We start from the raw sequence: 16,391 nt of genomic DNA on the forward strand, positions 1-16,391 counted from the left end.
AGGAAACCTGTCGCTAGGGCCGGGACGATATATCGATATCGTGATAAATGATTACACGATACACTTTTCTGAGATATCGTTGGTACAGTGCTGTATTTTTTATTTAAACGTTTTTAATAATTACAAACGAAATGGTACTGAACGGATGCTGTTGATTTAGCGGTTTGTTTTTTTTTTAAATAAAAAAAAACGTAGTCTTCATAGGCATTAAAGAAAAGTATCGTCAAAGTCAGTTTAACAGGATTTTTTTGGTTTGTTTTTCTACTGTAGATTTGCAGAGACGGTTAGCTCAATTATATAAGCATGATACACATGGTGTATGGTAGAAACGCCCTCAAGTATCGTGGTGTGACATGTCTGTCGTATCGCCCACCGTATCCTACCTGTCGCCGAAATGACCCGACTTCTGATTGGTCTACATACTGAATAACAAAGCGTACGCGGACTTCCCTAGGACAACTTTTTTTTTAAAAAAAAAAACAGTGCAGAATTAAAAGTCCTTCGCAGCCGTGAGTAGATCTGTGACCGATATTTTGTTAAGAGACACGGCTTTTTTTAATAAACGCACCTCTTCTAAATATGATAAGTCTTTAAGTCTTGCATTTACAAAGCGCAAATTGTTCAGTGTTTCATATCGGACATCTTTTTGAGTTCCATCTGAGCGACAAACGGAATAAAGCCCGAAGAAGATATCGACAGCGGCAAATGAGATCTAAATGATCAGGATGATCTTTCACAGCACGAGAGATATTACAGACTTCAAGAGACGTTTCCAGAATCCAGAAGTCCTCGTGATTATACAGGACTTTATTCGGTATTATTAAATATATACTGTGTGTATATATATATATGTGTGCAGTGCTCTTCTGTCGAAAGTAGAAAAAACAATAACGACACGTTGACTTACATAGAAAGTGTATTAAAACATGAAAATGACGATTTCAAAATGTAAAACTCCAGAGCCATTTCATGCAAAATACTGTACAGGTTATAACTGATGAGCATGATGATGATGATGATGATAATATTGTCGTATGAAGATAGTTCAGACTTTGGCGAACCTGACGATGAACCTCCTCGAACGTTCGTTCATCTCCGTATCCCAAGGTTAACGCTGTGTAAAGCCGACAGTTTCGGAGCGGACGTTTAACACGGAAAGACGCGATAGCAGTTCGAAATATGAACACGAATCGGATGCTTGGACCCTGCAAAAATTTCCACTAAACTGTTGACGGGTTCGTTTTGCCAAAGTTTTGTCTTACGAACCGCAACCTCATTCTGAAAGAATGTTCCTTTTGTTTGGTTTTTAAATGAGGAGATCGTCTCGGAACGCGTCATAATAAGCTACGTCCTTTTTACAATCGCACGCTGAAACAAATTCAGAATTCTGGATCTTTACACAGAGTCCAAGTAGTGCTGATAAGGGAGTGATGAGATATACAAGTGAAAACAGGACAACGGAAAAAGGGGTTCATTTGGAACGGAAGGCGTACGATAAGAACGAAAACAATCATCGCTGAAATCAAATCTCGCTGGACGAATTCGCCCCCTGGAGCCGAAAAAGGAAAATGTCTTTCGCGCGTAAGATATGAGATGATAGATGTAGAAACAGACGGATCATGACTGCAATCACAGTCATTAGACGTCTTAATACAAAAAAACAACAACAACAACAAAAAAAAAGTGTTTGGTTGGTTTTTGTTTTTTTTTTTTTTTTTTTTTTTGCTCTTTTTGTCGTTATAAAAACACGTAACAGCTGGTATACATGGCATACATAAACATAAAGGCGTGTATGCTTTTAAAGCACGTCCATACAAATCACTTTCACCGTCGAGCTGCCGTTCACTTCCTGCCCTGAAAAACGAAACAAAACCCCAACACGAAAAAGAAAAAAAGAAAAAAAAAACGACGTCTTTCTGTAAAACCTCGGCTTTTTCGAATCGCCGAAAAAATAATAAAAAAATAATACAAAAACGATGAAACTGAAAGACGGGTCGGGTTTTCTGGAATGACTGCGAATCTCTCGCGGTAAACAAAAGAGTCACCATACGGAGTGTCACGACCCTCGATTAATCTGAGCCTTCACGGAAAACATGGCTGTTGCATATCGAAAGAAATCGGCACCGAGTGGACGACCTCAGGAAGACTGATGCGGTGTGAGAGACCGACTGCGGCGTAGATCGGTCCGGAGTTAACGCTGCGCCATAACGGTAAAACATCTCTTATAAAATGTACAGAATTTTAAAAAAAAAGGAAGGTTTTCGTCTGTTTTCCCCTCCACCGCGGTGTAGCTGATCCACCTCTTCGCGTTTAATTCCTCAGTCTCTGGTTCGTACGTCGTTCAGCTCAGCACCAGATTCAGTCCAAAAATCTCTGGCAGGCTTTTTTCCAGCGACAGGCCGTACACCACTGATCCCGGTGCTCGATACCGTATACCTTCCGGCACTTTTTAGCCTCGCCTCGAACCCTCCTGTTAGGAGAACCAATAGGAAAACGTTAACTGCTCAGTAATACAACGTTACAGAAAAGCTGACACGCAAACCAAATGATAATGTAGATGATGTTCTCAGAATTATTATTATTATTATTATTATTATTATTATATACAAGATTTTGAGACTCATTATCCAATATATATATATAGTATATATATATATATTTTTTTTCAAATTACATGACACCAAAATAAAACCGTGCCTATAAAAAATGCCTATAAATTGATGAATGTGTCAATTCAGTATTTAAGATATTCTAATGCTAATGGTCTAGACACACTTATTTTTTTCCTAAATAAATAAATTAAAGGGCGAGGATGAAGCGGACGAACCGTGAGGCGCAGTGGCTTCTTGGAGGTGAAACACTGGCGAGGTGTGGAGGCCTGGAGGGGGCGCTGTGGCTCTGGAGCCACTGTTCACCTACGCTGACCGAACGACGCCGGAACGGAGCGGCCTGGAGAAGAAAAGAAACACAACCTCAACACACAAGATCGCACCACGGTCACGTGGTGAATACGTGGAAAATACTTTGAGTAGTTTCATGACTGCAGGTTGGGTAATAAATAAACAATCGAACAAAATCAGACATTTTAACATCCAATCTCTTACTCTGTGTTTGAAAAGTGTCACGATAAACTTACTGCGTGACAATAAATTGCAACAATTAAATACGATACATATCATACAGTATATTTACACAAACAAATGAACAAATACAACGTCTGCAATTTGATGATTTGCCCACTAGATGGCAGTGTATCACCATAACTGAGAGTGGCAGCAGACCAAAGACCAAAACAAGCACACCATGGACATTTTACAGCCTTGAGGAAAACACACAGTCTATTCAACCTTTGCTTCGGCTTAAGATTTCACACCATGGCCTGCTTCGTTGCCTAAACCAGCAACGTGCACACCAGCACATGTTTGACTCGACAGTCAGCAAGAGTCACACTGAGTCATAACACATAGCAGAAGCACCATCAGCACCTCTGGATCTGAGCACGTACTTAAAACACGTTGGCAGAATTTCCCAACATGTTTCCAGTCAAAAGGTTAAGCTGGTGGAGAAGAAGCTGACCTGTTTGTTCTGGTGTGGCGTGACGAGAGGCGCCCAGCGAGGCAGGACAGGCACACACACGGCTTTACACGGAGTTAAACCAACAGGAGGCGGAGCCTGTAAAGCAACACGCCAGAGAGGCTCGATGAGTTACGATTCTTACAACAATAATCCTTATGAAAGTCAACGGTTTGCGTGTTTGGATGGACGTCAGGCTTGAACAGCGGTTTAATTTTTTCTGACAGAAGCGCAGATGCAAATCATAGGTTTATATTAACACGCTCGCTACGTTACTACGTTATATAGCGGCAGCTCATTCACAGGGACGTGTAGGACAGATGCTTCACACAAACGCATTAAAAAAAAAAAAAACACGGTGTCACCGTCGACGTGGCGACGTCTTCCGTAAGGAGCAATGTGTTTATGGAAGGAGTCTCCAGTAACAGTCCCTAATTGAAATAAACCAACTCGGGGACATGCTGTTATTGGTGCGTAGATGATTATTTCCCTATAACAGCATGACACTGAGTCATTTATTCCGTATGTAATTCTGTTACTTCACTCCGTAACTGCATCACGCAATGGTTTGTACTTGTTTTTTTTGTTGTTGTTTTTTTTTTTACACAACTTCCTTTCAGGTTAGTCGTAGCTCGTTTAATTCTCGCCGCTACCTGAAAACTCCATGTCATATGACAGCTGCTAATCCAGAGTTAGAGCTTAGACGCGTTTCCGCTGAGTGCAAAGGAGTTGGGTTTCTGGAACAAAACCAAAAAAGCCAAACCAAAGGCTTGTGAAACCCCGGGTTAACCACAGGCAGTTTGATAAAAGGGTGCTGTTGTTGGTTTTTGTTAAAAAAAGCCTACATTTTGACTAAAATACGAGTGGATCTTGCGTAAAGCATGACCACGGTGTGTTATAAAGACTTTTTAACCATTAAAACACAAATTTTTGAAAAAAACAAAAAAAAAAAACTACACTATGTGTCCGTCTTACGTTGCCTGCTGTTAACGGAACAGTAACATAAGTAGCGCAATATTGTGGTAATATCGTGGTTACCATAGTTACCATAGTGTATCACAGTAAGACAGCAGGACAAGGTGCTCATGTCACGTGACCCACCTGGTACGAATGTTCGGAGTGGACCTGCCAGATGCTGCTGGGGGCCGACTGGCTGAGCGGGCTGGGTTGAAGAGGCTCCGGCGTCGGTGGAGAGGATCTCTGATGGCTCGGACTGGAAGGTGATCCGGAGCCGGCCGGAGCTGCCGGTTGTTCCGCGTCCTGGTAGATTTCCGTGTAGTAGAAGTCTTCTTCTCTTTGGCAGCGCTCCTGTTCGCTCTGTCGGCTGGTGAAGGTGAGCACAGTACAGTGTTAGAGCAAGCTCCGGATTTCAAACAGCTCCGAATGAGAGAGGCGAGCAGATGATGCGTTTCTAAAAAGAGTTCCGGAACCTTCTAAGAAACGTAAAGGTTTCGGAACGACCCTGTTAAATAAAACGTTTCTGCCAAAGATCTGGAACCTTCTATAAAGCTTAAAAAGGTTCTGGAATAATCCTGTTCAAATTAAAATGTATTTCTTGGACAATTAACACGTCAGTTAAGACATGCTTCGACTGAAGTTCTGGAACTTTTTTATGCAGTAAAACGTTCCAGAAATCAGCTACGATGTATTTCTACTGAGGTTCCGGGCTTTCCCCCAGGAACCAAAGAGTTCTACAACTATTCCAACAGTTACAATATGCTTCCACTGCGGTTCCGGGCTTTCTCGGGGAACCAAAGAGTCCTTGACCTATTCTGTCAGTAAATACTTCTTTCTACTGAAGTTCTGGAACTTTATGAGGAAGTAAAAAGTTCCAGAAATCAGTTATGATGCATTTCTATTCAGGTTCTAGGCTTTCTTGGGGAACCAAAGATCTCCAGAACTATTCCTACAGTTACGATATGTTTCTTCTGGGCTTTCTTGAGGAACCAAAGATTCCGGAGCAGTTCAGACAGTTTCAGACATGTTTCCACTGAGTTTCTGGGCTTTCTTGAGGAACCAAAGAGTTCCTGAACTATTCTTGGAGAAAACAAATGTGTCTAATAAAGTTCTCAAACTTCCTAAGGAACTAAAGAGAGCATCTTCGAACAAGAATTTCACGATTCCAGGACGTGACCATTATGGAAAAGTACAGTAACAAAGGGATTTCATGCAGAATCTCTATAACAAGCTAAGAACCCTTGAAGGATTGTTGTTGGTTTTTTATTTTTTTAAAGTTTAGGCTGTTCTGTAAAGCGTGCCGCTGACCAATCAGCAAGCTCTGGTTCCTGATACCTACTCTGGAACATTTCTGAAACTACGAACCGGGAATGAAAATAGGTCCTGGTCCTTTGCGAGTTCTCGAATGGTTTCTGAAAAGGTTCCTGTTGTGGAAACTTACCCCAGGTGAAGAGTACGAATGTGGCGCTTCATGCCTACAATAGTGGTGAGGATTTTGCCACAGTTTGGCCACAGGCACCTGTACGCCACCTTCACCGAGTTCTAAATGAAATAAAGCAGGTAGGAATACAATTTAGTCCCACAAAAACATTTTTTTTTTTAAATCCCCTGCTGTATATTAAACCTCGCAAAACCAGAAGGAAGTATTTACCTTGCGTTTCCTCGGTGCTGGTTCATCAAACAACACTTGATCCATCTCCATGTCCAAGCCATCGTCGACAGGAGGGGTGCGGTCCGCCTCTGCGTCAGGTGGAGACGGCGCAGGACTGCTGTTTCCATGGTCACAGCTCCAGTAACCACCATCAGACATTTCGCTACCAGTGCTATCTGTCCCGTTTGACACTGCGAACAAAAGTTATGCAGAAATTTTTTATTAAAAAACACATTTGACATGGCGAAGGAAGTCACACCAAAAATCTGGAAGTCAGCCAACCTGGCGCTGGTTCTCCATGAACGGGGCTTTGGATCATTGGGCTGCAGGACAGACTGGTTAGCACCATAGCAGCCATGATTTCGTCCATGTCCGCGCTCTCTACGCTCCTGAACAGAAGATCAGAGAAGATCAGAACCAAGCTGAGACGATTCAAGCAAACAGAAAATCCCTGACGAAAGCAAAACCAAACCTTTTTGGCACGTCGATTGATAAAGACACAGGGTGAGCGAGGACGCCTGACGGGCTCAACCACACGTCCTCCAGTTTCCGGTGCACGCGCTGATTGAGCTGCTGTATGAATATGGACACCTCGTTGTCCACGTGGTTGTGCTGCTCCACAGCGCCAGCACGCTCTTGTCCACCACAATGCACGTACACCTGAGACACACAAAAACAGATCAGAAAGCAAAATCGACAAAACATCGTCCTTCGATACTTCAGAACTCCTGCTTACCCGCTGTCCCGGGTGCAGTTTGACCCTGTGGACACCGTGGACTCCTGCTCCGATCCCGGAGATCACAGGAACGCCGTCGGTGTCTCCGTGTCCTCCTATGTCCACGAGACCCTCTGCTGAAGAGTTGCACACCAAGGCTCCTAGTGGAGAGCGCTTCCCTAACCGGCTCCTCGGAAGCACCGTCGCTGTTAGCACCTTCTCCATCGCTACTCCTGCAGGAGATCAGCTGCACCAAGAGAAAAGCTGAGGAAGAGGAAAAGTTTGGGTTAGAGACTAGCTGCAAATCACACGTTCAAACACGTTATCGTTTCCATAGTAACAGCTCGTTCGCATTCAAATGTCCAGATGTTTATTTAACATGTATGGAAGGAGGCTCCAGCGTCTCCATTTTTGGATGTTCTTCAACCACACAACAGGTCAACTAACCAACAAACGCCGGTCAAGGTAGATGCTTTGCTCTCGTTAAGTGCTGAACGAGGCTTGACTCGATCGCACGCCGAGTCTCGTTAATTCCGCCATAATCAAACATCACTTTCCTGAGAACTACGACAGGCGACTAGAAGCGATTAGGTAAGGACGGTGTTAAAAATACTACGATATAATACAGCACGCCGTGCGATAATTAAAGCCTAACTGTACACTCAAACCCCCGCTGATTACACCCTGACGCAGCAGCCCGGCAATCAGGTGCGTGTCCACTCACTGGCTGAGTTACTCAAACACCACGACACGGTATGATGCAAAATCCTGAAAGACCGGGCGTCACACTTTGACTCATCAAACGAAAACCAGTCAAAACTTGACAGCGACACCACGATCTCATGATCACCGGTTCAGGACTCGACCGTTCGTGAGCCGAATCACGTAGCGCGACAACTGCCAGTTGGAAAGGTCGTAGACTTTTCTTTTACACTTTGTTTGGACTTTCTCTCGAACATCCGAATTAGCATGAGAGAAGATCCGAGTGGGCTGCAACACGATGACACCCGTATACACTCCCTCCTGTGATTCTGGTTAGAGTTATACCCATTATGGGCAAAATAATGAGGGAACGTTCGGCCCTAAAAGCCATTACAATGAAAGGCAGTGGGAAGGAGCGATGCACAGCTGGGTTTTAAGTTTCCATGATTCCGATAAAGGCTGATTCATGAGCGAAAGTGATCTTTATAGAACTTTCCATGCTTTCCAAGTGGCATTCCTCCTCCTGTTGCACCATGGTTATACTACTCTATAAACTTCCCAGTGTCTGATTAGAATTTTTTTTTTGTCATTTAATTATGTTCAACAACAGCACGGTTGGTTAATTAATATGGAAACAAAGCTTTCAAGTCACGTGATCCGTTGTAACGATAATGCACAGGTTTCATATATATTGCATAAACAGTTAAGAAGCTCAGCAGTATTTTGTGTCTGTGTGTGTGTGTGTGTGTGTGAGAGAGAGAGAGAGAGAGACATTTAATCTCCAGCTGCATTACATCCATCACCCACAGGAAATGCCTTGAGTGCACTGCACGGGTTCTAGTTAAAGGTTCTAAAGCCTGAAAGATGAAAACAAGGCAAACGAAGCCACCATCACACCCCTCGCGCGCTTCTTGATCAGTTCACAGAACCCACCGGCGCGTCATCGATGTATGGATGACGTCACACTAATGCAGCAGCCTACAGAGATATTCAAGCTCTTATATATATATACACCGACCTTGTGTACTTTGCCTCTGGTTACTGTAGTATAAGTGCAATAAAGATCCGTGTATCGCAAAGCAAGCTTGCTCTTCAATGTGCAACACACATACACACCCACCCGCGTGCGCGCGCGCGCTGTTTGTTTTTCCTTCCTTACAGAATGTCTGTTTAAAGTTCTCGCATGAATACACGAAGCACGCGCTTGCTGTCCCTTAAAGGAATGTCGAACTCCAACACACCCACTCGTTACTTTCACTCGGTCTAATAATACAAAATTTAAAAATTGCAAAAAAATAAAATAAATGTAAAAAAACACATATATATATATATATATAAAAAAACGCTCTCCTAACAAATGCGCAAACGCCGCGCGCTCAACTGCACCACCACGCACGCACTCACGTACATACTAATCTATACCTTAGCTTTTTTCTTTTTTGAATGAACATTTCGTACCTGCTTGTAGTCTTCTCCAGCTCACACTCCCCCTTCTTTCTTTCTTTTTTTTTTTCACTCTGAACTTGCTCTGACCGGCTCCGACTCGAAACCCTTTCCAAATGCGCACTCCTGGCACGCGACAAAACCCGCACTGGATTGCTGAAGGAGCGCGTGCTGTAAAGGCGTGCACCGGTGGGCGTGTCACTCATTCGTTTCAGCTTTCCACTTCGATGGACTTGGTTTGTAATAGGAAGCGTGTCCACTTGCAGAAGCCTTTCACGGCTCACTTTTACAAGGTCAGAGGTCGTTGATTCATCTTCGACCCTCTTAAAACAGATAAATAACACCATCACGTGTTGAGTCTGAACACACCTACGTGTCTAGTTAAGTTGCTTTCAACACAATCAGGGTGTTAGTACAAAATAACACGGAGATGTGTTGTTTATACTCCCCCCCCCCCCCCCAATCATCCTAAAATGCTATTTGTTCGTATGCTAAAATTCTACTAAAATGCTCACAACGTAAACAAACAACTGCATGACATTCAGGCGACATTTATTAAAAATCATTTCAACGTTCCACAGATGTAAGAACTGGAGAAGATGCATCTTCTTACGAATCTCCCGGCCCATCTGGGAAGACAGGAGTCCCACTCCTTTCCATGTGAAAAGCTGTAAAAGAGCAAAAAAATTGTATTGGTTAGTTGTTAGCTACAAAAATATAGACAAATGCATTTGCTTTACAGAATTGGGTAATTTTGGAAATGTGACCTATACTCTCCTAATGAACAAAATGGCGCTGTAGACTCGCTAGGGAAATCTAGCTAACTTGTGAATATTTCTTTTCCTGCCTTTAGCACCTCACCGCTAATTTATTTGCACAACCTGCAGTAATTAAGTCAACCAACATTATAGTGGAAAGATAGTGGAAAGCATTACAATCTACTGTAAACCCCATCCTCTCTTTTTAACATGTTGACCTTGTGAAGAACTTTTGGCTTCGACATTACTGAGCTAGCTAAGTTCCGTTAGCCGCTGACTGTCTGCACCTGTTACCCGGCATTAACATTCACCGAATACATGAACAAACATGACTCTAACCCATCCTCCTAATTCTAATCACTACAGCTTGCCTTCTCAAAAACACTTGCTAAATGTAATTCACGTTAACCCGCTCTCTGTATTACATCATGGCGTACAGGTGTGATGCTACGTTAATGTTAACTTTCAAAAAGGTCATGGGAATACCGCGAGCTGTATGCTAAAGTAATGTTATTACCTCAGGTGAGCGTCTCGGTTAGCATCACTCATCCCTACTGTGATTGATGACGGCATCCAGGTAGCTAACCCTAACTCCGAGCCTCAGATAAGATACAGACCCAGAGATTTAGAGAATAACCTCGGTCCATATTTCACAGCCAACATAAACACATGACGCGAGTTGTGTCACGCTAACACTGAGGAAGCAGTACAGGATGTTCACATTTGAAGCCGTAGCGATAAGTAAAGTTAATTATCACTCGCTGAGTTACGGTTTTACAATGAAAACATTTTCGTGAGCTCCCCGACTAAATATCACAAACACGGCCAGGCGTTTTCAGCAGCGTTAACGCTAAATAGTGATGAACGCTAACTTACCTGTGGTTATTTGGTTTCAAATCAGGACTCAGACTCACAATCAAAAGGTCAAAGCAACGAACATTCACTTTAAGGGAATTCAGAGTTGGATGATGAGGTCGGCAGCGCAGTCGGCAACGTAATCCGACAATAATTTAACATGTTGTGTTGATCACTCAGATAGGCTCCCAGCGACCCTGTGTTGGATAATTGGTATGGAAAATGGATGTTTACTCAAAGTTAACTGTATGTGCACTACCCCCTAACGTTTCACTTTTTTGACTGCGTACAATGTTTAGGGTTTAAAAAAAAACGTTCTTTGCACGTGTTTACACTTTGTTTCATTTTTGCACTCTGTCTCTGCACCAGTACCAAAAGAATTTCACTGTATATATATGCTTACAGCACTCTTTATGCACATGACGATAAAACTTGAAACATTTGTGGAAGGAGTGTCCAGTATCAGTGTCAGCAACTCACAACTGGGGTTCCCCAGGGGTCAGTCCTGGGTCCTCTGCTCTTTTCTATTTATACTACATCTCTGGGGCAGGTGATTGAGCCTCATGGCTTCTCATATCATTGCTATGCCGATGACACCCAGCTCTATTTGTCCTTCCAGCCTGATGATCCATCTGTCTCTGCACGAATCTCTGCTTGCCCGTCTGACATCTCAAACTGGATGAGGAAACACCCCCTTAAGCTCAACTTGGCAAAATCTGAGATTCTCGTCATCCTAGCCTGCCCCTCAATCAACCACAACCTCACTGTACAGCTCGGCTCAACCAAACTCAAGCCAACCAGGAGAGCCAGGAACCTTGGGGTGACTTTTGATGACAGCTTGACCCTTACAGACCACATTTCAACACCTGCACGGTCCGGTAGGTTCATCCTGTACAACATCAAGAAAATCAGACCCTATCTCTCCGAACAGACTACGCAGATACTACTCTTGTCATATCAAAACTGGACTACTGCAACAATGCAGCAGCACGTCTCATCTTCAACCAGCCCAAAAGAACCCACCCTCTTCATCTCCCTCCACTGGCTTCCTGTAGACGCCCGTATCAAATTCAAGGCCTTGATGATCACGTAAAAGACCTTGTCTGGAACAGCGCCCCCTTACCCCAACACTCTCCTGAGAAGCTACGTTCCCTCACGCAATCTGCGATCGGTTAACGACCGATGCTTAGAAGTGCCTACTCAGCGTGTCTCAAGGTCCCTTTCCAGAACATTCAAACTAACGGTTCCTCAGTGGTGGAATGAACTTCCGACCTCAATCTGGACTGCACAATCTGTCACTATCTTCAAAAAACAGCTAAAGACCCACCTCTTCCATGAACACCTAACTAACCCCTAAAATGCTAACCCCCACATTATTTATTAAAATAAATAAATAAATAAATAAAACTTTCTCTGGCTCTTACACCTCGCGCACTTAGCTTCTCTAGAACTCAATTATAAATCTTGCATTGTAGCACGACTTGTATTGTTTTCCGCTTGATATATCACCTTGCTTGTATTTCCTTATTTGTAAGTCAGGACCATTGTCCCCCGAGTCTTCTGGGATAGGTTCCAGTCTCCCCCACGACCCTATGTAGGATAATTGGTATGGAATATGGAAGGATGGATGGATGTCTTCAGGACAGAGGAGTTTATGATTTCTCAGTAACATGGCGAGCTGTGCGCATTCTATAAGATGTTTATTTAACATTTATGGAAGGAGTCTCCAGTGTTAGCGCTTTGTAACGGTCAGAGATAAAGCTGTACACTTTAAGATTTCCGACAACTTCAGGAACTTAAAGTGTACAGTGAGCACTGCTGACAGTTACTGCTCGCATTTAAAGAAGAATCTCATGCACTTTTTTAAATGTTTGGCTTATACATCTCATCATCCTGATGTTTTTAATGTAAGGTGTGTGTGTGTGTGTGTGTGAACAGTTGTGTAACCCTCAGTCTATAGTAGTACAGAAGTGTGTGTTTTGAGGCATACCCATTGTAGTGTATGTGTTGTGTTGTACATGCCGGTTTGAGTCAGTTCCTGGGTTTCTCGGTTCCTCTCTCCAGTTCTTGTAGTAAACAACCCAGCCATGTGGGCAGGATGTGAGCTGTGATTGGCTGAAAGGCGATTCGTAAGACTCACACCCTAAAATCCCGACTTGTTTACGCCAGACTGGTGGCCAGGGTTGCCAGATTGTTCTCCCAAACCCGGCTTCTTCTTCTTTGTTTTTAAACTTCATTCCTGGAAATAAAAACGTGTTGTTATACTCGGGTATATTTCTGGGAGCATTTTTGCTTGATTATTTTTCACTCTATACTCAGCATTCATGTGTCAGAGCTACAGTTTGTTGTGCATTAAGGAGGAATTTCATTTCTAGACTGAGAGTCAAAAAAAAAATCCCATGCAATTTGGCAACCCTGCGTGCAGGAGGCATTGGCCACAATGGCAAAGAAGGTATTTTTGCAGAGTAGATCATCTAAAAAAGGAAGAGAAATCTCAAGAACAAATGTAAATTTCACAGCATAATGGCAGAATAATGTGCACGCATTTTCACTCACAAGTGCATGCTTTAGTAATAGTAGTAGTGCCACAGAAGTCCAGGTGCAATACCAATGCCACAATGCCATGTTTGCACTTTAATCATTAATCAAGTGCATGAGAATTCCACTTTGTTTGGATGTTCAGATGAGCTGCAGTGAGATGTGCAGAGCAGCATGCATGCTTGCAGGGGCAACAGGGAAGTGATTACATAACTGCTCCATAGCATAGCTCAGTGTGGTTTCTAATTACACACACACCATAAATCCTTAATCCGTAAACACAAATCCAGCAACTCCACCCTCGCGCTCTTCTTTTACTCTCTTTAAAAGAGACAGAGAGATAAGTTGCACGAAAAGCAACCATTTAAAAAAAATGTTATATAGATGACAACCCATAGCTTTTCATCGGTTATGTAGGTTACTGTAGTGCAGCCTGTAAATGAGTGCTCGTGACGTCATGCATGCACGTAACGGAGTTGTGTGTTTGTTTGTTTGTTGCATGCATATTTTTTTTCTCTCTCTTGGATCGCACAAGTGATGGTGTTCTCTTTTTTTTTTTGGTTAACCCTGCTGTGTTCTTGCATGCACGCGCACACCCAGTGGACGACTCTTACGTGCGCGCTGATGAGTAACTGCTGTGCAGTTGCACTGCGAATAAAAGAACGTGTACGTGCAGAACGTGCAGAAGAGCACATGGCTCCGCGAGCTCGCGCTGCACGTCGCATCACAAGCTCCACCTCCCCGCCCCCCTTCACCGTGAGCTCCGGTAAAAACTACTTTTTAGCGCTTTAGCATTAGCCTGCTAATAACCTGATGTACGTAATATGAACTCGATGATAATTACAGTAAGACAATGAATGCCACAGTGGTGTACAGAGCACTTCATTTATAGTGAGTCGATTTGTTTAGTTCAGTACAACAAAGTGATTCGATTCCTTCACTCACTGATTCGTTCCGAGTCGTTCGGTTGTGTGTTTTGTTGTTGTTTTAAACTGAGTGAGGGGCATTTACATAACTTAAATGCCTGCCAGTTTCTATTGACTCATCTGTTACAAAAAAAAGATATATATGACCGAATATAATCAGCACCACATTTACAAGTCTTTTAGATCCGGTTCACTTCAAAGATTCTTTCTGAACGATTCGATTCTTCACATTCTTCCCTTTACTACACCGAAAAGAAAGCTAAAGCCACACCAGATTCTTTAATGACACGGCTTAAGTCAGACACTCATTTCATTTTCTTGCATAATTCGTGTTTAGAGTCCAAAATAAATACAAAACTGTGTTTTCTCATCACTCAAATTCACAAGTTCCCAACTCTGGTGCTGGAGAATCCACAGTTTAGTGTTTCTCTTCTCCCAACATTCCTGATTTAATTGATCAGCTAATTAACAGCTGAGGTGAAGTGATTGAGTTAGAGCAAGAAAAGACTCAAATCAGGAGCAAATACCACATAGTACGTACAGCACAAATAGGAAAGCCTAACAAAAAAAGCTTTATAATGGTAGATTTTAAGAACCGGATGTCTTTCGAGGGAATTTAAATAACATTGAGTCATTTCTTTAATTAAATAATAGAATGAACGAAACACAGCACCATACCAATACCAGACCATCCTCAAGCTCAGATAAAATCTGCTTTACTGACCCCCACCACCTCCAACCTTCCACATCCAGTGACCTTTTGCTTTTTAGTTTCTAGGTGGGGTTTCTTTTTATTCCATTTGTCCCTGTTGAAACATTCAACAGGTTTCCTCTTCTATAACTTTTTTTTTGGAAAGGTAGGACATTAACCTTCCATTCCAAAGAGTTGGAATTTGCATAATAATAAGAATATTAATAATGTTTTTTTTTTCATACACTTTTAGAAAAGAAGGATACATCTAGAACCCTTAAACGTTCGTGTTATCAGTGTCATCTATCTTGTACTGTATATTTTCTCGGAATACGTTCTGTTAGATAAAAAAAAATGAACCACACTGTTCATTTTCTTGGGGGGGAAACATATAATGACTTCATTTAGCATGATGTCACTTTGTACATCCTGTCTGTGTGTCAAAATGCCTTCCTGAGCCTCTGGACTCTCTCTCATGTCTGTCTTACGTAAATGCCTTTATAATTACAGTGTTTAGACTAGTATTTGAATAATTTAGCTGACTTTAGACTGAGTTTGGAATAAACTGGTTTTCTGAAATGTCTTGTCAATAGTAATCATTCGTGCACTACAGATATAGATATCGAGATTGGGTTGAGAAACTCTGGCATATCCCTTTAACGGAAATAAAATTGCTTACACCATTACAGATACTGAATGTAGAGGTAGAGAGTTCAGCGCAGTGGTGTAACCAGGACTTGATTTCAGACGTGGATCAAGAAATGTGTTGAAATAAAATATCTTTGTCATGTGCTCATGCTTTCCCATCAATCAATGATTCTATATTAATAATGTTATAACTGGTGGTAATGAATAAAATGTGTTTAAACAAACCAAGGGATGCATTCATTTGACGTTAAATATAAAGGAATCGTTATGGGGACATTGTTGATCTTTTATGGACATCGTTATTGTAGAATGAATATACAGAACGTTATTTTTTAGATGCACTGTACTGTATATAATCATCTGCGCTATGTATCTGTGTGTCACGTTAGCATTGCGTGAATAATCATGTGGACGTATGAGGACGTATGAGGACATATGACACCGAAAACGTTGTGACCCAGAAGAATCGAGTCCGACATGTGATCTGAAGGTCTTCCGCATGTGACTGTGAAAGTGTTAATCAGAGCCTGGTATGGCAGTGCAGTCTGGGACACCGGTTAAAAGGAAATTGAATAATCAGTAATCAAATAAGGAAGTTCACGAACCACAGTTTTAGCATCTTTCGTATTACTTAGAAGCCTACAGAGGTCAGCGATGTCGCAATGAAGAAATAACACCATTTCAGTCAATTCACTAACGTCAGAAAAGAGACCAAAATTGCAAAGTAACTTGGAGGACATCGCTAGCAAGACTTAAACAGAATGTTTGCAGTAACATCACCCTTGTAACAGCTCATAATTCCCACTATGTTCCAGGAAATAGTGGAAGAAATCTAGAAACATCAGCGTGGTACGTGAATTCTTGCTCAACCTCAGCTACGTCACTCCAGTTCTCAACTAGAGATGTGTACAGGACTGTTTTCATAATCTGTAAT

At 42.3% G+C, this 16,391-nt stretch overlaps 2 protein-coding genes across 6 annotated transcripts; both read right to left on the reverse strand.

The window, feature by feature from the left end:
* Positions 1-898: 898 nt before the first annotated feature.
* Positions 899-9,207, reverse strand: znf395a (zinc finger protein 395a). 5 transcript variants are annotated; one of them, XM_017476282.3, is made up of 10 exons: positions 9,057-9,207; positions 6,918-7,160; positions 6,654-6,841; positions 6,464-6,570; positions 6,182-6,372; positions 5,972-6,072; positions 4,675-4,897; positions 3,577-3,672; positions 2,828-2,949; positions 899-2,470 (listed from the first exon to the last, which is right to left on the reverse strand). In XM_017476282.3, exons 2-10 carry the CDS (start codon positions 7,119-7,121, stop codon positions 2,359-2,361), a joined length of 1,344 nt encoding a protein of 447 aa, XP_017331771.1. In that variant the 5' UTR covers positions 7,122-7,160; positions 9,057-9,207; the 3' UTR covers positions 899-2,358. The 5 variants fall into 5 exon arrangements, with proteins under 5 accessions (XP_017331771.1, XP_017331773.1, XP_017331772.1 ...); XM_017476284.3 differs by lacking the exon at positions 9,057-9,207 and adding an exon at positions 8,719-8,976; XM_017476283.3 differs by lacking the exon at positions 9,057-9,207 and adding an exon at positions 8,617-8,976.
* Positions 7,124-14,890, reverse strand: LOC108269564 (uncharacterized). The gene is made up of 6 exons (XM_053682650.1): positions 14,797-14,890; positions 12,645-12,893; positions 10,317-10,398; positions 9,655-9,709; positions 9,057-9,364; positions 7,124-7,160 (listed from the first exon to the last, which is right to left on the reverse strand). Exons 2-6 carry the CDS (start codon positions 12,889-12,891, stop codon positions 7,124-7,126), a joined length of 729 nt encoding a protein of 242 aa, XP_053538625.1. The 5' UTR covers positions 12,892-12,893; positions 14,797-14,890.
* Positions 14,891-16,391: the final 1,501 nt, after the last annotated feature.

Source organism: Ictalurus punctatus, chromosome 9 (genome assembly GCF_001660625.3).
Source record: "Ictalurus punctatus breed USDA103 chromosome 9, Coco_2.0, whole genome shotgun sequence".
Classification (NCBI taxonomy): domain Eukaryota; kingdom Metazoa; phylum Chordata; class Actinopteri; order Siluriformes; family Ictaluridae; genus Ictalurus; species Ictalurus punctatus.